Source organism: Peromyscus maniculatus, chromosome 5, assembly GCF_049852395.1.
Source record: "Peromyscus maniculatus bairdii isolate BWxNUB_F1_BW_parent chromosome 5, HU_Pman_BW_mat_3.1, whole genome shotgun sequence".
NCBI classification, from domain to species: domain Eukaryota; kingdom Metazoa; phylum Chordata; class Mammalia; order Rodentia; family Cricetidae; genus Peromyscus; species Peromyscus maniculatus.
The window spans coordinates 128,192,169-128,217,021 of NC_134856.1; the positions used below are offsets into that span (position 1 = coordinate 128,192,169).

Sequence of the window (24,853 nt, forward strand, 5' to 3'; positions counted from 1 at the left end):
AGAGATATTCAGTCATTCTGGAAAGGGCCAAAGAACTGAGAGGAAGGTATTAGAAATGTGCTATGGAACCTGTAGTATAAGCCTAAGTTTGTAAAAATCACACATATGTAAAGGCAGACCAAAAAAAAAAAAAAGATGAAAACATCACTCTCTCAGCAGTAATTGTCTCTAGTGAAAGTACATTCAGTTACTTGTTTTTCTTTGGTAGTCCTCCCCAGATGTTCCAGATACTGTGATTATTTTGTAGTTCTAGAAGTTGAACCCAGGACCTCACATATACTAAACACTCTACCGCTGAGCTGTATCCCAAACCTGGCGTATTATTCCTTTTTAAAGATTTATTTTTAAGTTTTTATTTATGTGATGTGTAGTGTGTGTGTGTGTGCCACTTACGTGAGAGTGTTCACATAAGACCGAAGGGGGCATCAGATCCTCTGGACCTGTTGTATGCTGCCCAACATCGGTACTAAAAACGGAACTCAGGTCCTCTGGAAGAGCAGTACATGTTCTTAACCACCGAACCACTGTTCCAGCTCCCAGCATGCTCTTCTTAGCATTGACGTATAAATAAATGCTCACCTCCTATTTAAAATGCTGCTTCCTGTGGTTATCCTCCCCACTGTTCTTCACCACTCGGCAGATTTTCAGGCAGATTTTTAAATTTTATACATTAAAACTAGACAAAGTTGGGAAATGTGGACTGTTTACTAAAAACAGAGTGATTATGCTTAAGGCTCACATAGGAATCCTCTCCCATCCCCATTATTAACTCAGCCACTCTGGTGGATTTGCAATCTGTTTGCAAGAAATAAAACACATTAGATGACACATGGTAGAAACCCAGAGCCATGAGTTAAAGACAAGTTTCATAAAAGCCCTCAGAAGTCTTTCTTTGAAAGTTCTTGTTACACACACATACACACATAAACAAACATACATGCCCTAGTTACTTTTCTTATTGCTGTGACCAAGTACTAGGCACAAACAACTTAAGGAAGAAAGGGAGGGTCTGCTTGGGTCGTGGTTTGAGCGACTACAGTCCAGTATGGTGGGGAAGACATGGTCAAGGGCTTGGATGGCGGCAGCTGGAATGTCCTGCGTCAGACTGTTCACTGGCACAAAAAAGAAACAGAGAACTTGGGCCAGAACCAGGCCTGGCTATAAACCATCAAAACCTGCCCCTAGTGACCTACTTCTTTCAACTAGCCCCACCTCTTAAAGGTTCCAGAGCCTCCTAAAACAGTGCCACCAGCTGGAGACCAAGTGCTCAGACTGTGAGGGACAGTTTACATCCAAACCGTAACACGCATGCGTAAACACACACTGGAAATCACTTCCTTTAGGAAATAAAACAACAACCAAGACTGTACTATTGCAGTGAATGGGCAAGCTAATGTCTCTGTGGGCCGCGTTTCCATTCAACCATGAGTTCCCCAGCATTTGGGAGCTCTCATGAACAAATGTTTTCCAGGCCACCTTCTGTGGTCCTGACCACGAATCCTTTCCAGAACTAGTCACCAGGCAGCCAGTGGAAGCTTTGGTTATATTCCTTTGTGTGTTCTTTCCTCATTCAACCACACAGACTGACCAGGACACACTTTTCTTGTCTCCTCCCATGTGTACCTGTGAAGTCTCTGTTTGTGTTTTCATGCGTGCAGAGTGGGCAGTTCACAAACCACCAGGCAGGGCACAGAGACTCAGCCAGTCTATTGTTTAAACTGCAAAATTAGATAAAAGGCATTTTTGGAAAACCCCCAAGAATAATTCAACCCCTGTAACATAGTGTATATGGAGCGTCGATCTCAGGGCTTTTAAATTCAGAACGCCCCCAGTGAGGACATATTTTACATAAAAGATTGACCACATAAAGCATCTCATTTGTGTCATTTAGGACTGTGGGTTTGAGTTATGGAAACAAACTCTAGCTCCTGCATGAGCACAGGAGTCTATCATACAACACGAGACGTTCTTCCTTAGGCTGGGCAGCGGGGCTTCTGGAAGGGTAAAGTGGGAGACTGGAACACCCGTGGCCTCTCTACTGTTTGTGTCTCCACTTCTCAGCTCTGGGGTGGGCCGTGGCAACTAGAGAGATCCTGGCTCTACCCTTTAGTTTTGCCCTCTGAGCACCTAACTTGTCTTTCCAGCTCTGAGCTTAAAAAAAAAATCTCTAAAGAGAATTGGATTGGCCCAGCTCAATGGTCCAACATTGTTCGTTCAACTGGCTACAAAGATCACTCTGTAGACTGAGGCAGGTTTCAGAGAAGCAACTCTGATCAGGATATTTGAATAGGTCAATGGCAGAAGATATCCAAGGACAGCATCCTCAATGCTGTTGGAGGATGTGAGATCAACACTGAGCATTAATGAGGTTTACACAAAGGTTAGTATTTAAAATCTATATTTTTATGTGTTGAGTATTTTGACTACATGTATATATTGCACTACGTGCATGCCTGATGCCCACCATTGCCAGAAGACAGTGTTGTATCTCCTGGAGATAGTAGTAGACATTAGTGAACCACCATATGAATGCTGGGAACCAAACCCCATCCTCTGGAAGAACAGTAAGTGCTCTTAACCACTAAGCCTTCTCTCCAGTCCCAAGTTTAATTTTTAAAAGATAATCTCTATAAAGAGTATACATGACTTTCATCAATATTAATGGTATTTCCAGTAACAACCATTACCTTAGTGCAAGCACAAATATTCTCATTATATATATGTGTGTGTGTGTGTGTGTGTGTGTGTGTGTGTGTGTGTATCTACAGTATATATATAGTAACCTATCTTTAGAAACACACCTTACTGTATTAACATGAGTTAAAAATATAAACCACTTAGACGTTGGGAGGTATGGAGATGAAGACTGACATCTGATTTAACAAAATGTGATCATTAGTAAAAACTGACAAATTCTGAACCTGAGTTTCCACAATGAACAGCCTCAAGCCACCCACTCATATAAGTAAGAATAAATTAAAAGAAACAAAAGTTGCCAAACTCAGAAAAAGTGGTTTTTAGAGGTTTTATTCTTACAGTTTGGGGAAAAAACTTTTCCAATATAGGTTAAAAAATTTTTTTAATTTCTTGATTCTGTTAAGTATAAAATTATACAAGGGGAGAAACATGTGAAGATGAGGTCCCAAGATCTAAGCAGATTAGGATTTATGGTGAAGTTAATTTTTAATAAAATAATTTAGACTATCCCAAATCCTGTTAAAATCTTACATTTCCTCAGTGATTGTAATTTTCATGTATATTTTTATTTATTGTTTAAAGTAATAAACACTGTATTTTTGTTTTTAGTTATAGAAGAAATACATGCTGACTATTAAAAAGACACATTGTATTTAATATTTTGCTACCAATTATACATTCTTCAAAGGATTGACTTAAAACATTTTAGTGTGTGATTTCATTTAAAAAGTCATGCACAAAGATCTGTATTTTGAATAAGAAAAAAATCCAAGTGCTTATATTTTCAAGCCTTAACATAATTTTTAATTTTTCAAAAATTCATGCAGGGATTGACTGCTTTTGTTTTGTTTTGTTTTTCCAAGACAGAGTTTCCTGAAAACTCACTCTGTAGCCCAGGCTGGCCTTGAACTCACAGAGATCCGCCTGCCCCTGCCTCCCGAGTGCTGGGATTAAAGGCCTGCGCCATCATCACCAGCTGTTTTTTACTTTTCTGTAAGGAGATACAATTTTTCAAAAATGTAGTCAATTCCCCAGGTTTTATGTCGTTCTTCAAAAGTATTAACTTCTTCAAGGCAACGAATGTTGCATTTTGTACCTGAAGTAAGAAAGGTAACAAGTTAAAACATTGTGAAGGACATCTGGGATGCCTCTAGAAACGTTCTTGAGGATTTTGTGGCTAAAAATATCTTTATCTCTCTCTCTCTCTCTCTCTCTCTCTCTCTCTCTCTCTCTCTCTCTCTCTCTCTCTCTCTCTCTCTCTCTCTTTCTCTGTGTGTGTTTCAAACACACAGAGAGAGTGCATAACTTCTAACCCATGGTAGGGTGCCTGCAGTCTGCCTGACAACCTGAGTCAATCCCCCAATTCCACACAGTAGAAGGAAAGAACTGACTTTCTGCAAGTTGTCCTGTGACCTCCACATCACACACACACACACACACACACACACACACACACACACACACACACACACACATGTGCGTATTAAAAAGGAATGTTAACTTACCAAATAACCTTTTAAGTTCAGCATCTGGAACATAAAATGGTGGGCCTAAGAAAAGAGAAGTATGGTGAAGAATAGTTTATCTTTCAACTCAAATTCCCAAATTCTCGGGGTTCAACTCTCAGTTTAATTTCAGTGATATTATGGATACTTATTCTATAAACTACTGAGAAATACAAAGAGGTGAGGATATAGTATAGCATGCCTTTCTAGTTTTGTTGTGTGTATGTGGGGTTTTTGTGTGTGTGTGTGTGTGTGTGTGTGTGTGTGTGTGTGTGTGTGTGTGTGTGTTTCAAAGATAGGGTCTTATGTAGTTCAGGCAGGCCTCAAACTCACTATGTAGCCAAGGATGACCTTGAACTTCTGACCCCCTGCCTCTATGCCCCGAGTACTGAGATTGCGGGCATGTACTGCTATATCTGGTTTTCAAAGTGCTGGGGATCAACCCAGAGACTTCCTGCATGCTAGGCGAGCACTCTACCAGCTGAGCTGCATCCCTGCTCCCCACAATCTGGCTTTTGTATAGCTCACGTCCAGGGTCAGAGTGCAGCCCACTGACAGGTTCCTTTGGGGTGTCCTTCGCCTTCCAGGGTGCTGGTTTCTGCCCTTCACACTTCTCGTCACTACATTCTTCCCACTCTGCGGTGGGACAGGGACTGGCAGCATCTTCCCCTTGTCCTTTAAAACAGTGTTGTCCCCACCGCAGACAGAGCAGCTGTGCGGCTTCCCATGGTGCCTTCCCTGGGCCTCCTGCTCATGAGCAGGACTTAAATGAGACGAGCAGAGCTCACTTCTGCCTCCATTAACTTCTCTTTCCTTCTGACTGCCGCAGACGTAACTACAGATACCAAGTCTCATCTTCTAGTGAGTTTTTTAGACCCAAGGTTTTCAAACAGAACAACAAAAGACTACCATACATAAATATTAATAAGATAGGGCACTGTTGTTGTTGGTTTTTTTTTTTAAGCTCAATTAAAAATCAAACAACGCCAGACATGCTAGTTCATACCTGTAATCCTAATGCTTAGGAAGTCAAGGGGGCAGGATCAAGAGTTCGAGGCCAGCCTGGGCTACATAAAACCACCCCTCTCAAAAACCACCAACCCACCCCAGGGAACCAGGTGCGGTTTCAGCACTCAGGGGTGGAGGGAGAAGGACACTGAGTGTGAGGCCAGTGTTGCCTTCATCATGAGACATTGCCTCCAAACCAGTCGGCCAACCAAACAACATCCTCCTCCCCCAACAAGAAAACCACCAGGGATCTTACCCATTAGAAGTCTGAATACTTGATTTTAACTCCTTCATGAAAATACAAGCCTGTCCAAGGCAAACACTAAGCTCCAGTGTCCAAGGCTGGGAGGTGGCTCAGTGGGACAGCACTTGCCTGGCACCTGGAAGGCCCTGGGGTCCATCCTCAGTGCTGTAAAAGCTTCCTCCCAGTACAACAAAATGAGCTGCTGTGGAATATTCCTTTACGTTGTGTGAAGATATGTCGCTGCGATTGGTTTAATAAAGAAGCTGACTGGCCAATAGCTGGACAGAATAAGGTTAGGCAGGAGAGCCAGACTGAGAATGCTGAGAGGACAAAGGGCAGAGTCTGGAGTCTCCAGCCAGACGCAGATGGAATGTGCCATGCTAATCAAGATGCTGCCATGTGGTAGAGCGTAAGAAGGAATATGGGTTAACTTCAAATGTTAGAGCTAGTCAGTAATAAGCCTGAGCTATTGGCCAAGCATTTGTAATTAATATTAAGCCTCTGAGTAATCATTTGAAAGTGGCTGTGGGACAGGAAAACCCTGCCTGCAATGAGTCAGATGAAAGAACCTTTTCAGAGGTTGAAAATATGAAGCTCAGTGAGAGAGGGCTTGCCTAACACCCATAATGCCCCGGGTTTGATCCTCTCGGACGCCAAATGTTATACACACACAAAAAAAAAAATCAGAGAGAATGTAGTAGCATACAATAGATAACATATAAGATTAGCTAGATGTGGGGGCTCAGGTCTACAGTCCAGGCACTTGGGAGACTGAAGCACAGAGATCTTCTTGAGTTTAAAGCTAGCCTAGGCTATATAGTAAGTTCCAGACCAGGCTGAGCTTTAAAGTAAGACCATGTTTTAAAAACAAAACAAAACAAAACAAAAAACACTATTTGAGAGATTTCCCTAGAACCCCCACAGCTCCTCATGCCTCTTCCCCACCTGTCTGAGAGGTATCTGTGGGTGTATCAACATTAGCTTCATGCAGCTCCAACTCAGGGGCAGCATAGTCACCCAATGCCCAGGGCAGGGCACCCACATTTCTTTCTTCTACTCTAGGGCTCTTGAGATATCTCTTTACATTAGGATCGTCCTCTTCCCCCTTCCACAGTTTGAACTATGACTGGTGAACAAAACAGGAAAGGAATATAAGAAAACATGGACAGTGCGGAAGAGCACAAAGATTTCCTGTTCTCATTAGCCCAGAACTGTCTCCATGCACACAAGCAGTGTGCATCCTATGAGAGAAGACAGGGAAAAAATCCTTACACGTACATAGAATTAAATCATGAAATGAGGCAAACAAAACAAGTGTTACCTGCATATTTCGTTGGATCATAAGAAAGGACAGCCACGAAGTACTGAAACTCTTTTCTCAGTAGGGACAGTATAATATCTGCATAGCTAGAAAGAGCACAAAAAATTATGTTTCATTTCTCTAGACAGAGGCTGGAGGGGGCAAGAGGTAATAAAGGAAGCCAGCATTTACTATACATTACTATCTGCAGTGAAATTCTCCTAGTAAACATATAAACCTGTGTGGTGGTTTGAATGAGAATGGCCCCCATGGGCTCACAGATTTGAATACTGGTCCCCAATTGGTGGAATTGTTTGGGAAGCATTAGGAAGTGTGGCCTTGTTGAAGCCTGGTTCCTGGCAGGTGCACTGTTTGGCTCACAAACACCTGCATCTTCAGCTCCTGGGCATGCAATGCCCTCTTCTGACCTCGAGGGTCATCCACCGTGTGTGCACATACATACACATGTGCATGCATACACACAAATAAATCAGAATTAATTAATTCTGATAACAATATCCAACATGCTCCTGAGTGTGCTTCCCCTGTGATCACACACACCCCCCGGGGGGGGGGGGGGAGGGCCGGGGACTAGGGAGGATCTAGACTCTCTGGCCAAGCTAGAGCTTGATTCTCTAAGTAAGCCTCCCCTTGGGTGTCACTTGCCTTGTTAGCCATGAACAAAGAGGGTCAGAGTCCACTAGGGTGGCCTTCACAGCTAAGGACAGAGGAGCTGATGCAGGAAACAGTACACTTGTCTTGCTTAATGTACAGCTTAATTTTCTTCATTTAGTCACAATAATTACAGAGATGTTACCTGTGCTAAATGTGGATCAAGTCCAATACTGAGGGAACAGCTGAGCCCAATGGACCTGTTTTCCCTTTGGTATGAACTCAATATTCTGCTCTCTCCCTACCATCCTGTGGACTTTCATAGAGCAAACCAAAATCCACGAAGGGACTAAGCCCAAAGAAACAGAAGAACATCCTGGAGGCGGTTCAGGAAACAGCTACTGACTTAAGCATTTTGCAGAACTGAATGTGGTCCACAAATACAGTGTGCTATGAAGACACAGGAGTTTCAAGTGATGCTTTGAGCTGATGAAGGACAAATGCAGAGCATGCACTAGAAATGTGATGTGGATATTTGGAAGAGCTGGGTAACAGAACTGTCATGGCAAAAGCCATGCCCACTTCCCCAGCACCTGACCCTGATCTGATCCCGAGAGAATGTTGGGCTTCTGAGACATTTCTGTTTAAAAGTTTATCTTCTTCTTGGCACAAAATGGCCTGCTGGGCAAAGAACTGCCCTTGCCTCAACTGTTGACAGTATGAATGCTGCTGTCCTTTCTGGATGAGCAGGACACAAGGAGAAGTGACTACTGAACCTTGCTAAGACAGGGTAAGATGATCTTTTAAAATTCCTGCTTCTATCGCTTCTCAGCCTTTTGGCTAAGATCAAGTGTAGTATCTGTTCTTATAAAAAATTCCTGCTTCTGAAAATGATCTGTCAGATATTCTGGCCTGTAGCCAAATTGGATGCCCCAATGATGCTGAGAAACTAAGTGACTGTCCAGGCTGCCAGCTATCTCTGTCTATTCTCAAAAGAATTTCGGAATTTGCTTGCTTGTATTTTTCGTTTTCTCAAGTATTATTATGTTCCTTCTCAGGTCTTTGATGGAGTTGAAGACTAGATAGTTACAGTTATAATCCTCTCATATCTTTTTTTTTTAATTTTTTTTTTATTTTTTTTTGGTTTTTCGAGACAGGGTTTCTCTGCGTAGCTTTGCGCCTTTCCTGGAGCTCACTTGGTAGCCCAGGCTGGCCTTGAACTCACAGAGATCCGCCTGGCTCTGCCTCCCGAGTGCTGGGATTAAAGGCGTGCGCCACCACCGCCCGGCTTAATCCTCTCATATCTTAGCTAAGAACATTTTGGATACTAAAGTTAGAATCTTCAGGATAGGACAGCTATCGAAATAATCTTGGTAATTTGCCATTTACCTATGATCTGGACATTTCTGGACATTTAGCATGTCTTTCTTGTTTGATGTTGTTCTTGTTGGTTGTAGTTCCATTTTTGTTTATGTTATTACCCTTTGTTTTTCCTGGACAATATTTGATAATCATTCTTATCGTATACAGTTTGCATTAAGTTTAAAACCTTCTTATTTAGACAAAAAGGGGAAATGTAGTGGAATTTGCTCCACCCATGACCTTGGGCTATAGGACCCAAAGGAGGCGGTGCTTCCTGCCATTGTAGGTGACCTCTTACATCTGAGAATCTAATGGGAATGTAATAAATAGTTATTAGAAAGCTCAGTACAAAGAACAGAATACAGTGAACATTCAGGGGCAAGCATTGCAGAGAAAAGCCCAGATGAGGAAGCAGAGTGGGGTGGGATGTAGGTAGGAAAATGAGAGGAGAGGAGAGAGAGAGAGAGAAATTATCAGAGAAAGAAAGAAAATATGTATATTTCTGGTGTGGATGTTCTAATTTTCAAAGATTAGGTTTGGCAATAGCCTTACATATAATGCAATTGATTTTTTTTAATTAAAAAAAATATGTGTCCCTGACTCAGAGCTTGAACTTTTTGGCCATGTGTTAAGAGCCTGCCTCTATTTAATGAGTAATTCAATATCTAACCTGTCAAATCCAAGGAGACACATATGTGGCATTATTTACACAGGAAAATTACACAGGATTGCATTTCCCTTGCATGCTTTCTTAACTTTGCTTTCTACTAAAGCTAGGTATAAATATGATCACCATATTTCTTTTCTTTGAATTCCTACAGCAACTCTTCAAGGTCATATGATGTGGAGATCTAAGCAAACTCAGCAGGTTAGAATCTTAACTGTCAGGTACTAGCTGCCTAAGTTGGGACACATCTCTTTGACCTTAAATTTCTCATGTGCAAATTGAAATCAAGACAGCATCTATGTCATAGGGCTGTCAGGCTAGTTAAATGTGTTAACACACACTGAATATTCCAAACAATGCCTGGCACAGGACAAGAGTCCACCAGCTGTTAGCCATGGTGATGGTGCTAGCAGAAATAGTCTCAGGTTGCGGAGGAGTAAACTGAGGCTTAGAGAACCCCAGCACAGGGCAGCAGAGCTTGCGAAGCGACAGAACCATTGGCATCACACATTCTTTAGCTTCCCTCGAACTCAGGTAAACACAAAGAAAACCAAAACAAGTGAAGAAACTGTGCTGGTGGAAGCCCACCTCTCTGCCCAGACCCTGCACCTCAGAAAGTCCCTCCAAACACAGCTCCTCCCCCAGAGGTGCTCAAGACCACTCCCACGGGGTATCTAAACTGCCCCCCCCCCTGAAAATAGAGACTTGGTTTTTCAGTCTCTTGTCCCTGTCTCCTCTGGGGGGGGGGGCGGAGAATCACCATTAAACCAGGGCTTTTTCTAATTTGGTCTGATTTGGATTGCTGCATTGATGGAGAAGTTTATTGTGGTGCAAAAACTTTTCAGAAACCAACTTACCGGTCATGGTCACCTGGATTGATAGCCACTAATGATCCTCTATCCCAAATCCTGTCAAACTTGCCAATATCCACTCTGCTCAAAAGAGAGGGGAAAAGTTGTTACATTTTGTCTGAAAAAGGTCAAATCTCAAACAAGATGTCTGGTGTTCCCCAGGGGACATGTTGGGACCTCACCCATCATCAGTGTATCAGGATCTCATGTTGGCTTTTCTTTATAGACTTGAGAGGGGTGTACTGACCCAGAGTGGGGACTGTCCACTTCCTGACTCCCACAGCAGTCTCCTTGTTTTGCTGTGACTTGGGAAAAAGAGTGAGGACAGAGGACAGCTGTACCAAGCTTTCTCATCCACTGACAGCTCACAAATAATGATATAGATACTTATTATTTATTATGAAAGCTCGACCTTTAGCTCAGGCTTGTTTCAACTAGCTCTTATAACTTAAATTAACCCATTTACATCAATCTACATTCTCCCACATGGTGTTACCTCTCTTCCATCTATCACTTCCTGCTTCCTCTCTGTGTCTTGCTGGTGATTCTGCCTTTCTTCTTCCCAGAGTTCTCTCTCTGCCTGGAAGTCCTGCCTATACCTCCTGCCTAGCTATTGGCCATCCAGCTTTTTATTACACCAATCACAGCAATACATCTTCACACGGTGTATGGATATCCCACAACAGGCAGTGAGTGACAGCTCTGTTCCCTGCCCCTGGCTCAGGCATCAGGCTCTGTCAGGTATCATACTGCCTCCTGGTTACAGGCTCAGGTGCCAGGTGGATGACACAGTCTTCCTCTCCTGCCTTTAGCTGTTCTGGATCATAATAATAATTTGGAAAGTTTGAGAGCTATCCCCATTGTGGGACGTTTTCCCACCAACCCCACAGCTCCCCAGAGTTTTCTTGAGTGAGAGCAGCAGGAAATATTAGATAGAAGGATTGAGATTGTGGAGATAAACAGATAGAAAATACAGGATAGCCTTGAGAGGGCCTGGAACCTATTCCAACAGGCCTTGACTATCTCTGCCTCAGGGTATTTATAGAGACACCAAGGGGTGGAGCAAAAGACCTCCCCCCAGCACAGCCAAGTGCAGACCATCTCAGACACCTGCACTCTATGCGGACCTGCTGGGAAAAGCCACCAGGAACCTGAAAACAGACTCCCACACCCCATGAAGTGGAAAGATGGGGCTTTGGTAAGAACAGTTGTAGGACAATAATTCTTGTTGCTGCAGAGGTAGACAGGAGTGGTGAACAGATTCCCCATCCCACCCCAGCACTGCCTAACAAGACCCACCTTCATTGTTACTATTATTACTCATTGTTACTATGTGTGGTGCGTATGTGTGTGCAAGCACATGCCTACTAAGGTATGCACATGAAGGTCAGAGGACAACATTCAGGAGTTAGTTCTTCCTTCTACCATGGGCTTTGGGAACTGAACCTAGGTCATCAGACTTGCATGGCAGGCACTTTTATTCTCTGAGCCATCTTGCTGGACTGAGCACCACTTTTTTTCTTTTTCTTTTTTTTAGGTAGCATCTCACCATATAGCCCTGGCTGGCCTGGAACTTTCTATCTAGACTGGGAACTTGCTATCAAAACAGAGATTTGCCTGTTTCAAGCACCGTGTTAAGGCGTGTGCCACCATCCCTTTATAAATGAACAAGTGGATGGGTAAAGCACTTACCACAGAAGCACAAGGGCGTGTGTTCAGATAGCCTGAGCTCATGTAAAAGCAAGACATGTTTGCAATAGCAGCGCTCTTATGGTGAGATGGGAGATGGAGGCAGGAGAATCCAATAAGTGTAAAGGCCAACGACTCTGGAGTACACGGTGGCCATGAAACCCTGTCTCAAACAGGGTGGCAGGCAAGGACTGGCATCTAAGGTTGTCCCCTGACTGCCACCCATGTGCCATAGCATGTACACATTCAAACATATACTCACACTCTCACACATTCGGTCACACACACTCACATACACTCACATACAAAATGGTACAGATAGAGCACTCAGTCACACAGATAAACACACACTAACATTCACACACATATGCACTCGCACACATTTACACATATACTCCCATGTCCTGCTCACACTTTCACACATACACACAACTTCACTCTTACATACTCACACATTCACATTTACACACACACACTCATTCACTCTCTCACACATACATACACAGTGGTGCAAGGGATCACTCAGTCACACTCACACTCACCCACCCACTCATTCACACTCACTCACACACTCACATAATGGAGCACCCAGTCCTACCTGGGAAGATCAAACAGGTTACAGCAGTACAATGAAATGCTCCCCGAAGAGCTCTGTAATAAAACAATGGAAACATTTTTACACTTAGCTAGGTAATTTTTAAATGGCCAAGGAAGGAAACAGGGCTCAGACAAAGCCAAGGAGATAGAGGGAACACACGTTAAACACAGTAACTTTATTGGAGTTTAACTGTAACTTATGTTTTCTTTTAAAGCCTGGATGGGGCCGGCCAGATGGCTCAGAGGGGAAGGTTGCCGCCAGGCCTGACAACCGGGTTTAATCCCTGGGCCCTACAGGATGGAAGGAGAGAACTGATTCCCACAAGCTGCACTCTAACCTCTACATGTGCACCATGATATATGCACATATACATTCTACATCTATATATCTATTCCTAATATCGACTCAGCTATTATTCATCATCTATGTACCGAACTATCATCTATATGGTTAGCTCTAATTCTATCATTTATCTTTAATATTTGTCTATCTATTATCTTTTGTTTTGAGAGAAAAATCTCACTATGTAACCTAGACTAGCCTTTGTAGCCATAAGTTTTCTCAGGTCCCACCTGGCCCCATGGTCCTGAGTTCCTCCATCCCACCTGGCCCCACGGTCCCTCAGCTGCTTATAAAATAATCATTCAGAGGCTTAATATTAATTATCAACTGTATGGCCTATGGTAGGCCTCTTGCTAGCTAGTTCTTATAGTTTAACTCAACCCATAACTACTTATCCATCACCACATGTTCCGTGGCTTTACCTGCATCCCATTCCATGTTGCTCCTAGGATGGCAGTCTGGCATCTCCCCCACTCCACCTGTCTCTTTCCTGTCTCTCTCCTTGTGTTTCCTGCCTGTCTCTAAGCTGCCTTGCCATAGGCCAAAGCAGCTTATTTATCAACCAATGGGAACAGCATATATTCACAGCATACAGAAAGACGTCCCCCAGCAAGTCTTGAATTCATGATCCTCCTGCCTCCACCTTCCGAGGGCTGAGCTGCCATCTATAGGCTGAAGCCCCGGCTCATCCCAGTGTATAACACATAGGTGATCTGAAGCCCTGGCTCATCACAGTGGATAACACATAGGTGATCTGAAGCCCCAGCTCATCACAGTGGATAACATGTAGGTGATCTGAAGCCCTGGCTCATCACAGTGGATAACACATAGGTGATCTGAAGCCCCGGCTGATCACAGTGGATAACACGTAGGTGATCTGTGGTAAAGAGCAGCCATTTGACACTGGTTTAACATCTTAAGTACTCGTGGGAAAAAGTCATTTTTGGTGAGGCATGGAAATAACTAGTCACCACAATCGATACAAACCTTAAATACCTTGGCACCAGCAATTTCATTGAGTGGTTCCTCTGTGTACGAAAGATTCTGTTCTGCAAAAAATTCCCGAATCCCAATTTCACTGATTTCTACACCAACTACAGTGTGGCCCTGGTCTGCAAACCTGCAGAGAAACACAGTTGCACTTTAACTTTACTTCACATACACCACAGAATAAAAACCATAATAAACAGAGAGTCCCTCTGGCTGGAACTACAACTCAGTAACCAAGTCTGGCATGATGTCATATCGCCAATTCTAGTACTGAGGAGGATAAAGATCTTGGAATTGGGGCCATGCTAGACTATTCAGCAAGACTCTGTTTCAAAATTTAAAAAATGGGTGGTGGTGGTGGTGGTGGTGGTGGTGGCGGCGGCGGCCACGCCTTTAATCTCAGCATTTGGGAGGCAGAGGCAGGTGGATCTCTATGAGCTCAAGACCAGCCTGGTCTACAAAGCAAGTTCCAGGACAGCTGAGGTTATACAGAAAAACCCTGTCTCAAAAAAAAAACAAAAAACAAAAAACAAACAAACAAAAACTATCAAAATTGAAAAAAATATAATTAAATGAATTTTAAAAAATTGCCACATGTAGCTAGTAGTTGCCATATTAGAGCTCAAACTTGAGGTATTTTGTGCATTTTTGGTAATAATCCTATAGTTTACATTTATTAACAATAAACATGATTGGAAAAATGAATCTCATTACCATATGCAAATAGCTAACAAGCTCTATAGTTATAGATTTCACATTTTGAGGATCTTAAACAGTACCAGAAGTCTTAGAAGGCAAACAGTAGCAGGTGCACAAATATTGAGACAGAAATATGTTTACATCAAATTACATAAAAACTAGTCAGTTCTGCTGTAATATAGTACAAGCCTAGCTAAGTGTTACTACAGTATGCGAAAAATTCACAAGGCTGATGGGAAAGTGAGGCTTAGGAAACAATATGAAAACCTTTGTGAGCTGAGCATGAGGGCACAGGCTTGTAGTCCCAGCACTTGGGAAGTGGAGGCAGGAGGATCAGGGGTTCAAAGTCTCACAGCCATACAATGAGTTTGACACTACCTTGAGCTACAGGAGACCCTGTCTCAAAGACCCACAATGGGGGCTGGAGAAACAGCCCAGGGGTTAAGAGCACTTGCTGCCCTTGAAGATCCGAGTTCAGCTCCCTGCACCAGAACCAAGTGACTCACAGCTGTCTGTAACTCCAGCTCCAGGGAATCTGATGCCCTTTTCTGACCTCCAAGGGCAACAGCACTCATGTGCACACACCAACCAACATATAGTTCAAATAAATCTTTAAAAAACACAACAAAACCAAAAATTAGGAGTGAGGCAAGGGCTCAGTGGGTAAAGTGCCTGCTATTCAAGCATAAGGACCTGAGTTCAGATCCCCAGCACCCACAGAGAAAGCCAGGCACGGCAGCCCAGACCTGCAACGCCAGTGCTGAGAGGATCCCTGGGGCCTGTCAGCAGACTCCAGGTTCAGTGAGAGATCCTGTCTTTAAAAATAAGGTGGAGATCAATAAAGGAAGATGTGGACTTTGGATAGCACACGTGTATCTGAACGTACAAGTACACATATATATCACACACTCACACTCACACACACACAAGCATGTCAGTGTCACAGTTGGATAAATAGTACAATGGGGCACTACCATCTGATGGAATCAGTTTCAAAAGGTGGGTGTTGGGAAATGCTCTGTGTGTATTGCTGTGATGTGACGGGATGAGGGAAACTGAATGGGAGCTTCTAACACCAAGTGTGGACGGGAAAGGCTGGGCCGGGGGTAAACTGAGTAGCAGGGTACTGTTTGAACAGAATACATGTGGATGTAGTCTGTTCATACGCAGCTTAACTCATCGTGGCTGAGTTTGCCTTTCATCTGATGTCTTCTTCAGAGGAAATCATGGGTGACCAAAGGTGAGTGTCACATGATGTTCCAACCATTCTTTCATACATTAACTGAGAATGGAAGGCACATTTCAAAACAAGAACAAGATGGACTGTGCCTATTATCTACACAAGAGTGCATGCTCCCAACGTGGGCAGAGCATGGACTATTTATAGTTCTAAAATGAAACATACTAATACCTTGTCTTTTATACTTCCCAGGGAATTTGTAATCTAGCATATAGAGACTGTTGTTTTCATTCTTTGTACATGTTTTTGAAGTTACAGAATATAAGCAAAGGTTATCCGAATTGGCTGCATATATTCTTATTTCCCAATCAACACATGCAGCGTTGCCTGGATACAAATAGGGCAAAAGTGAGACCCTAACATAATGTTAGTCTCTCATTTTAATGCTTTGTGGCCCCTGTTCCTAGTTAGTTTATCTGCTCCTATTCAATGTTTGTACATACACAGGTCAGTTATGTGAGTGAAAATTTCTCTAAAATGATAACTTACATGCAATTACAGTAGCTTGATTCTGTATTTTTATTCCAATTTTATTATTATTTTGCAGTTTTGGGAGATGAAGCCTGAGCCTGTGGATGCTAGGCAAGGACTCTCCTACTGAATTACATCCCCAAACCTTGAAATTTTTTTGTTACAAATGGATTGAGACCCCCAAAATATCCAATAAACATGTAGCTAGCTAGCTATACAGTTTCATTAATGTTGCCTAAAATCTCTGCTCCAGCCACAGAATTACCATTTCTGTTTATGGAGTTGTTTTCTCATAGGTAGTTTGCAAAAATTAGTTTCTTCTGGTTTGACAAGAACCCATTAAAACATGGGCCTAATAAGAAATATAATTCTTGCCGGGCAGTGGTGGCGCACGCCTTTAATCCCAGCACTCAGGAGGCAGAGCCAGGCGGATCTCTGTGAGTTTGAGGCCAGCCTGGGCTACCAAGTGAGTTCCAGGAAAGGCGCAAAGCTACACAGAGAAACCCTGTCTTGAAAAACCAAAAAAAAAAAAAAAAAGAAAGAAAGAAAGAAAGAAATATAATTCTTAATTTCATGGCCACACTTGAATATCAGGTTATAATAACCATTTAAAAATTTTGTCCATTTTTTTTATTTATGCGTATGTGTATGTCTCTGTATGTACGCTGTGTGTGTGTTCACAGAGGCTGGAAGGGGGTGTTAGAGGTGGTTGGGAGCCACCTGATGTGGGTACTGGGAATTGAATGGGAGTCCTCTGAAAGAGTGGCAGGTACTCTTAACCACAGAGCTTTCTGGCTACTCCTCTAACAGCCATTTAATATATGCTCTTAGCTACAAGTTGAGACACTGTGGGCTGCAAAAATTTTACTCTCACTATTGGAGAATAAAATCCAAATGCATATGTTTTGTGGGTAGATCACTGGTATTTACATGGGGGGAGGTGGAGCATTTGAAAGTAAGTCTATTTTGTATTCACTACCCTTTTCCCCCAATCTCTTGTTCTTTCCATCTTAGTGGTAGAAAGAAGTCCTCAACACTTAAGTTTTTCAGCAAATACACATCTTGGAGGGTGTGTTTGTGGCCGTGCATTATCATGACAACAGTGTTCTGTGTAAAAAATAGTTTCTAGGGTTGTGACTCAGGGTAACCCTGAAGTAAAGGTGGCTTGTTAATTAGTTCTTTTCATAGAGGACAGCTCACTGGTTTTATAACAGTGACTCACAACAACAAAAACCTCTGTTTGCTCCTGGGAGGAAGGGAGGGTTGAACTGAACTCTGGACTATAGACACTGCCCTGCTAAAAAGCTTGCATTACAGTTTGTGTTTTTCTGTTGTCTTCCATTTCAAATATCCATAGTTATTGAAATTTCTAAGCTACATATAGACATTAAATCACATACAAATGTAGCTAGAGTTTTCCTGCCTGGCCCACAGTCAGGACAAATCTTTGTCTCCAGCCAGTCCCACAGCTGCTCAGACCCAACCAAGTAAACACAGAGACTTATTTTGCTTACAAACTGTATGGCTGTGGCAGGCTTCTTGCTAACTGTTCTTATATCTTAAATTAGTCCATTTCTATAAATCTATACCTTGCCACGTGGCTCGTGGCTTACCGGCATTTTCACATGCTGCTTGTCCTGGTAGGCGGCTGCAGTGTCTCCTTCTGCCTTCCTGTTCTTTTATTTCTCCTCTCTGTTAGTCCCGCCTATACTTCCTGCCTAGCCATGGCCAATCAGGTTTTATTTATTGACCAATCAGAGCAACTTGATATACAGACCATCCCCCAGCACAGCCAGGTGCAGACCATCTCAGACACCTGCACTCAGGCTCATGGTCCTAATCATCCTCTATGCGGACCTGCTGGGTAAAGCCACGAGGAACCCAAGAACGGGCTCCCACAGGACATACATTAACATCCCACAGCACACAAAGATCCAGGAGATATGAAAAAGGAGGCTGTTCGCTCCAAAATAATTCACTGCCTAACTGCCAAGATCACAGGTGTGTGTACCACCACCCTAGTTTTAAGCAATGCTGGGGACTGAACCCAGGGCCTTGTACATGCTAGGCAAGTGCTCTACCAACTGTGCTAAATCCTCAGGTGCTCTCCCCCCAACCCCCACATTTTTTTTTTTTTTTTTTGGCCTTTGAAACAAAATGCAGAAAGACAAGGTCAGGCCTGACTCAGTGGGCATTCTTGTTTGGAAATAGTATCTCTAATTTTATAACTATCACAGAGTCTCCTAAAAATAAAGACACTCTTGTATTTGAGAATGGGATTTTGTTATTGATCTTTGTATGTTTGTTCGATTGGCTTTTTGAGACAGAGTCTCACCTAGCCCAGCAGCCCTTAAACTTGCATGTAGCCAAGGCTGGCCTTGAATTCCTGATCCTCTTGCTGCCACCACCCAAGCATTACTATTATGGGTGTGTCCCGAGACACTTGACCCTGAGAATTGTAGCTGTATTTTCTCCAGCCCCGCTTGGGCTGCAGCCGCTCAGACCCAAGCAAACACACAGAGACTTATATTACTTATAGACTGTATGGCTGTGACAGGCTTCTTGCTATCTAGTTCTTTTTTTTAAAACTTTCTTTTTATTTTATTTTATTTTATTTTACAATACCATTCAGTTCTACATATCAGCCATGGGTTCCCCTATTCTCCCCCCTCCCACCCCCTCCCCTTAACCCCAGCCTACCCCCCATTCCCACCTCCTCCAGGGCAAATCCTCCCCTGAGGACTGCGATCAACCTGGTAGACTCAGTCCAGGCAGGTCCAGTCCCTTCCTCCCAGACTGAGCCAAGTGTCCCTGCATAAGCTCCAGGTTTCAAACAGCCAATTCATGCAATGAGCACAGGACTTGGTCCCACTGCCTAGTTGCCTCCCAAACTGATCAAGCCAATCAACTGTCTCACCTATTCAGAGGGCCTGATCCAGCTGGGGGCCCCTCAGCTTTTCATAGTTCATGTGTTTCCATTCATTTGTCTATTTTTTTTCACACTTGTCAGAATGGCTACGATCAAAAACACCAATGACAGCCAATGTTGAAGAGGATGTGGAGCAAAGGGAACAGTCCTCCACTGTTGGTGGGAATGTAAACTTGTACAACCACTGTGGAAATCAGTATGGCGGTTTCTCAGAAAATTAGGAATTGAACTACCTCAAGACTCAGCCATCCCACTCTTGGGCATATACCCAAGGAATGCTGATTCATACCATAAAGATACATGCTCAGCTATGTTCATAGCAGCACTGTTTGTAATAGCCAGAACCTGGAAACAACCTAGATGCCCATCAACGGAAGAATGGATGAAAAAAAATGTGGTACATATACACAATGGAGTACTACTACTCAGCAGAGAAAAACAATGAAAGCTATCTAGTTCTTATATCTTAAATTAACCCATTTCTATTACTCTGTAAGTTGCCACGTGGTTTGTGGCTTACCAGTACTTTACATCTTGCTTCTCAGGGCAGCTAGCAGCGTCTCCTGACTCAGCCTTCCCTTCTGGGCATTCTCCTCTCTGTTTATCCCACCTATACTATACTTCCTGCCTGCCAATCAGTGTTTTATTTATCAATCAGCCGGAGCAACATATTCACAGCATACAGAAAGACATCCCCAGCAGAGAATGGTTTTTTCTTTCTTTCTTTTTTTTAACCTACACATAGCCTGTTAAATATTCACCCCAGTATTACTCCACAAAAACCAGTTAATGCTTACCATTTCATCTCAACTGCTTTTCCACAGAGTGGGAAAAACACTCTCAGTCCATGCTGGCCTTTAAGAAATGTATCCAAATGCTTCTTTAATAGCCTGGGGAGAAAAACAAAGTCACAACAATGTTTGCTTTAACTAGGCCAATGCAGAGGGGAGAGCAGAATTAATGAAACTAAGAACTTCTCATGTATTATCTCAGTGTTCCCAACAATGTAACAAGGAGGTAATGTTACTTATTACAACCTCCAGTTTACACTTAAAGAAACAGGGAAGCTTAAGGAACTTGCTTCATTACACAGCTATTTAGTATCAAATATGACTAACAACCTGAGTTTTCATGACTGGGAAATAACTTATTTCCCTGAGTGATAAATTTGGAAAAGTCTGTCCTAATTGTTCAGTTGGAACCTCCAGCTTACTCCTGCTTGATCCCTAAAGCCCCATTCCTGTCCCTCCAAACCTCACCCTCTCAGAGAATCTCCATCAAAGGGAAGGCACCAAAGAGCCCAGTTCCTAATTTTTGGTGTTACAGCAGCTCCTTCCCCAAAGTTGCCAGCGGCCCAAATCCCCACCTAAAGTCAGCTTTTGACCATACTTGGGCATAAACCCAGCTTGTGGTGACAAGTCATCACCCCTTGCCTACAACATATATAATCCCCCTGCTTTAGTTCCAGCGTGTGACTTCTGCCTCAATCTCTGGGACTGGAAAACTCACCCAGGACTTGCTTTGCTCAAATAAATCTGTTCTTTTACTTTTCCAATTTGGCTTGATCTGGCTTACTGCAATTGTGATACAGAAAACCTATTACTAATCACCACATTTATACTCTTATTTTTGTTGTTATGAAAGTGATATTAAGAAGGGGTTCTCTGGACCTGTACATTTTCAGTACTTCACAGAATAGCCTCTCAATGAGCTTAACTCTTCTTTCTTTAATTTTAATTAAATTATGTTGTGTGTGTGTGTATATATGTGTACACATCTGTGTCATGACACATCTCTGGAGGTCAGAGGACAACTTCCAAGAGTCAGTTCTCACTTTCCATCCTGTGGGGCTTAGAGGCGGAATGTAGGCTGTTAGGGTTGGTGCCAAATGCCTTTCTCTGCTGAACCAGTTTGCTGGCCCTCACCTTCACTTAGAACATGTGGAGACATAAGCTTACATGTTGCTTCAGCATTTGCTGCAGGTATAGGCACCATGACAAAAGTTTGGGTGATTTTTTTAAAATGAAGATGCATTTCATAACTCTAAGATGTCATCGTCTGTAAGTCATATCATTATATAATGAGAGAAATCAAAGTATGATATGCTATGGATGCTTTCTGATTTCTGAAAGGCTACATGATATGAGACAAGTACACAACCACAATGTGTATCTGAAAATAAACCCCAAAATGTATTTGTATATTACTTTCAAAGTCAGCTTCTCCCCCCCCCCCTTTTTTTCTTCTTCTTTTCTTCTGGAGACAAAGTCTCATGGAGCCAAGCCCTGGCCTCAAACTCCCTTATGAAGCTTCCACTTCTGATCCTCCTGCTCCCATTTCTCAAATGCTATGACAGGCATACACCACCACACCTCATTTTGTTCAGTGCTGCGGATCAAACCAAGAGTGTCCTGCATGCTAAGAGAGATCTCTACCAACTGAGGCACATACTGCCCCCTCACCCCAGCCAATTTCTGATAAAGCATTTCTCTGTCAGAGACCAAACATGTCTTACTGATGCCCTTGTTCCTGGTGAAATCCGGTGTTATGGGTCACCCACTTGTCTTGCCATTCTTCCAGAGTTAGTACTCGATTCTTCTGCACTTCAGTTTCAGGGTGCTCTTTCACATCAGGTGAAGTTGTACTATCCATAGTTTGTAGATAATTTTTGTCTCAGAGGCTGGTGTCTCCAGAGCCTAAATGGAAAAAGTATCTGCAATGATGTTATTCAGGACCTGTGATTCTACTGATGAACTATACAAAACCCTTTTACCTTTGGCAATAGCTTTTTAAAAATACATCAAGATCAAAGCCAGGAGTGTTACCACACACACCCAAAAGTTGGGAGACAGAGGCAAGAGGGTTGTTGCAAATTCCAGGCCAGCTTGGTCTATATCGTGGGTTCCAGGCCAGCCAAGGCTACATAGAGGACCTTGTCTCAAAAACAAACAAGACAGGCATGATGCTATATGCTTCTAATCCCAGCCCTGGGGAGGCAGAGGCAAGAGGCTCTCTGTGAGTTCAAGGCCAGCCTGGTTTACAGAGTGAGTTCCAGGCCAGTCAAGGTGACAGTGAGACCCTGTATCAAAACAAACAAAAAACCAAAACCAACCAAACAACAACAAAACCCAATTTTCAACATCCAGTAAGTCATACCAAAAATTACATTTCAGTGAGTCTAGGACTAAAAACACTTCCTTGTTATATATCAGAAAAGATATCTCAGAGAATAATCTGCACTCTGCCCTACAAGGCTACAGAAGGAACAAAGAGGAGAAGCCGGTCTGTAAGAAGTTGACAAAAGGAGCCTGTGATTTTAGCCTTTTCTGAACCATCCAACGCCCTAGTTTCCTAGTTTCACTCTGACTCCCACTTCTGGGACTGGTGCGGTTAGGAGAGGAGGGCTCGGGGATTCTGCACTGCCTATAGTCATCCATTGGCCGGCCCCATGGCGAGATCAGAACTCAGCTTGTAGAACCTGTCACGTCCTTTACCAGCAGCCCTCTGCTTACTGTGTCCTGACATTTGGTAGGGCTTCAGGAGGGAGAACAAAAAATAGACACATGGGTTCAATATATTATTGCTATACCATAAGTTTGTATTTTCAAATAACTTTCTCATAGCTTTTGGAAAGGTACTGAAGATTGAACCTAGGGGTTCATACATATTCCAGACAAGCACTATGCCACTGAGCTACATCCCTGCTCCCGTTTGCATAAGAACATGGACAAGAAGGGAAGTGAGGGGGTAGGAACTTCATGTACCTGCAATTGCAGTTAGACTATGTAAGGAGACGCCTCCTGCCTCCCCCCACCCCCCGCGTTTTTTTTGGTGTTTCGAGACAGGGTTTCTCCATGTAGTTTTGGTGCCTGTCCTGAATCTCATTCTGTAGGCCAGGCTGGCCTTTGAACTCACAGAGATCCGCCAGGCTCTGCCTCTGTGCTGAGATTAAAGGCACACGCTGCCTCCCAGCTGCCCTTCCAATATTAAGGGCAACATAACACCACAGTTCTGGGGGCTAGAGAGATGGTTCAGTGGTTAAGAGCACTTGTTGTTCTTGGCAAAGGACCAAGGTACAATTCTCAGAAACCACATGGTACCTTATGGTGGTCTGTAACCCCAGTTCCAACAGTCCAGCATGCATGTATGCTTGTGTATACAGGCATACAGGTAAGACATTGGTTCACATAAAGTAAAACAAATAAATCTAAAAAAATTTTCCAGAATTCCGACCTGCCCTTTAAACCACTGGTGACCATATGACTTGAATGTAATGATTTTATTTGTGAAACAGCAAACACATTACAAAAGCAGCAATTTAAGGAAATGTCCTTTTGTTGTATGATTTAGATTCTGTGCTTAGGATTAAGGACACCCCCATTAACTCTGGAAACAAAAATGCAGTTCACAGCAAGTATTTACTAACAAAAGGCTTTTTCCAGGTCCTGATGTCAGGGGGCAAAGCCCAGAATTCTGAAAGGTCAGCAGGAAGTATGGGATTATTGTGGATACAGAAAAGCAAGAGAATTGCTCTTTCCCCTGTTTTCTCTCCTCAGAAACTGTGGTACTAAAAGTTGCCCTCAGAGAGAAGTGCTCTTCTGTACACAGAATAAAGCATAATCTTTACCTTGCCTAGCTCTATCCCTCTCACCGAATCCGGTGCTGAAAATATCATAAATACAATCCCTTAGCTGTAGTAATAGTGCCTCAATGTGGTGTTCACTGTTCAATTCTGGAGAAATAAAACTATGAACACAATAAAAGACAATACAAGTGCAAAGTACGAAGATAAGAAGAGACAAACCCACGATAGTTTCCTCTCATAAATGTTCTCTTCCAGTATATTCATTGGTCCAAGTCCTCCATACTTAAAACACTTGTTTCCGCTTTAGGATTTTTTTTTTTTTTTTTAAACAGAGGGTCTGTCTGGAATTCACTATGTAGTCCAGGCTGATCTCTAACTCACCGAGTTCCTCCTGCCTCAGGCTATAACGCCTGGCTTCTGCGTTTGTTTAATTTTTAAATTTCGTTAAACTGAAAAGTAACTTCAATAAAGTCCACAGATCTCGAGTATGGTTCATGGAAGTATTTTACCCTTGGACATGTATTATCTGAAACACACTACTAAGCACGGAGGCTACTTAATACAATGAACTCAAAGCATTTGCTTTCTGATCTCTTCCCCGTTTTTGCTGCGGTGCCCGAAGCCCCTTTTCGGGACGCGGGGAGGTGGGTCATCCGTGCTTTTCACACATTCTGAAGAACACGGTAACAGGCTCATACAGTCTTAGCAAAACCACTCTCACCCGATGGGAACTTACCTCGGATGCGTCCAGATGTCTTCCTCAGACCCTAGCCCGCCCTTCGGTCTGCAACAACCGGAGCTGTGCAAGGACGCTCAGGCCCCGCCTCAGGGACGAAGGCCCCGCCCAGCATGGACAGGTCACGCCCCGCAGAAGATGCCCGGCCTCCAAGTCCTATAGGCCCTGCCCGGGCGTGAGAACCCCGGCCTGAACGCGCAGACGCCTTTGCACGCCAGAGCACGCCCAAGACACTTCGGCCCCTCCTAGGTCGTATTGACCCCGCCTCCGGCACAAGGACCCCGCCCAGGCCACTCAGGCCCCGCCCCCAAACCAAAGCCTCGCCCCC

At 43.3% G+C, this 24,853-nt stretch overlaps 1 protein-coding gene and 1 pseudogene across 2 annotated transcripts; one reads left to right on the plus strand and one right to left on the minus strand.

Annotated features, from left to right (window-relative positions):
- Positions 1-3,011: 3,011 nt before the first annotated feature.
- Positions 3,012-24,654, minus strand: Tpmt (thiopurine S-methyltransferase). 2 transcript variants are annotated; one of them, XM_006972850.4, is made up of 9 exons: positions 24,526-24,654; positions 21,720-21,900; positions 20,002-20,094; positions 13,863-13,995; positions 12,534-12,586; positions 10,253-10,327; positions 6,776-6,861; positions 4,203-4,247; positions 3,012-3,793 (listed from the first exon to the last, which is right to left on the minus strand). In XM_006972850.4, exons 2-9 carry the CDS (start codon positions 21,854-21,856, stop codon positions 3,681-3,683), a joined length of 735 nt encoding a protein of 244 aa, XP_006972912.1. In that variant the 5' UTR covers positions 21,857-21,900; positions 24,526-24,654; the 3' UTR covers positions 3,012-3,680. The 2 variants fall into 2 exon arrangements, with proteins under 2 accessions (XP_006972912.1, XP_042134357.1); XM_042278423.2 differs by having other exon boundaries at positions 21,720-21,917; positions 24,526-24,649.
- LOC121829931 (U2 spliceosomal RNA) lies at positions 8,187-8,289 on the plus strand (annotated as a pseudogene).
- Positions 24,655-24,853: the final 199 nt, after the last annotated feature.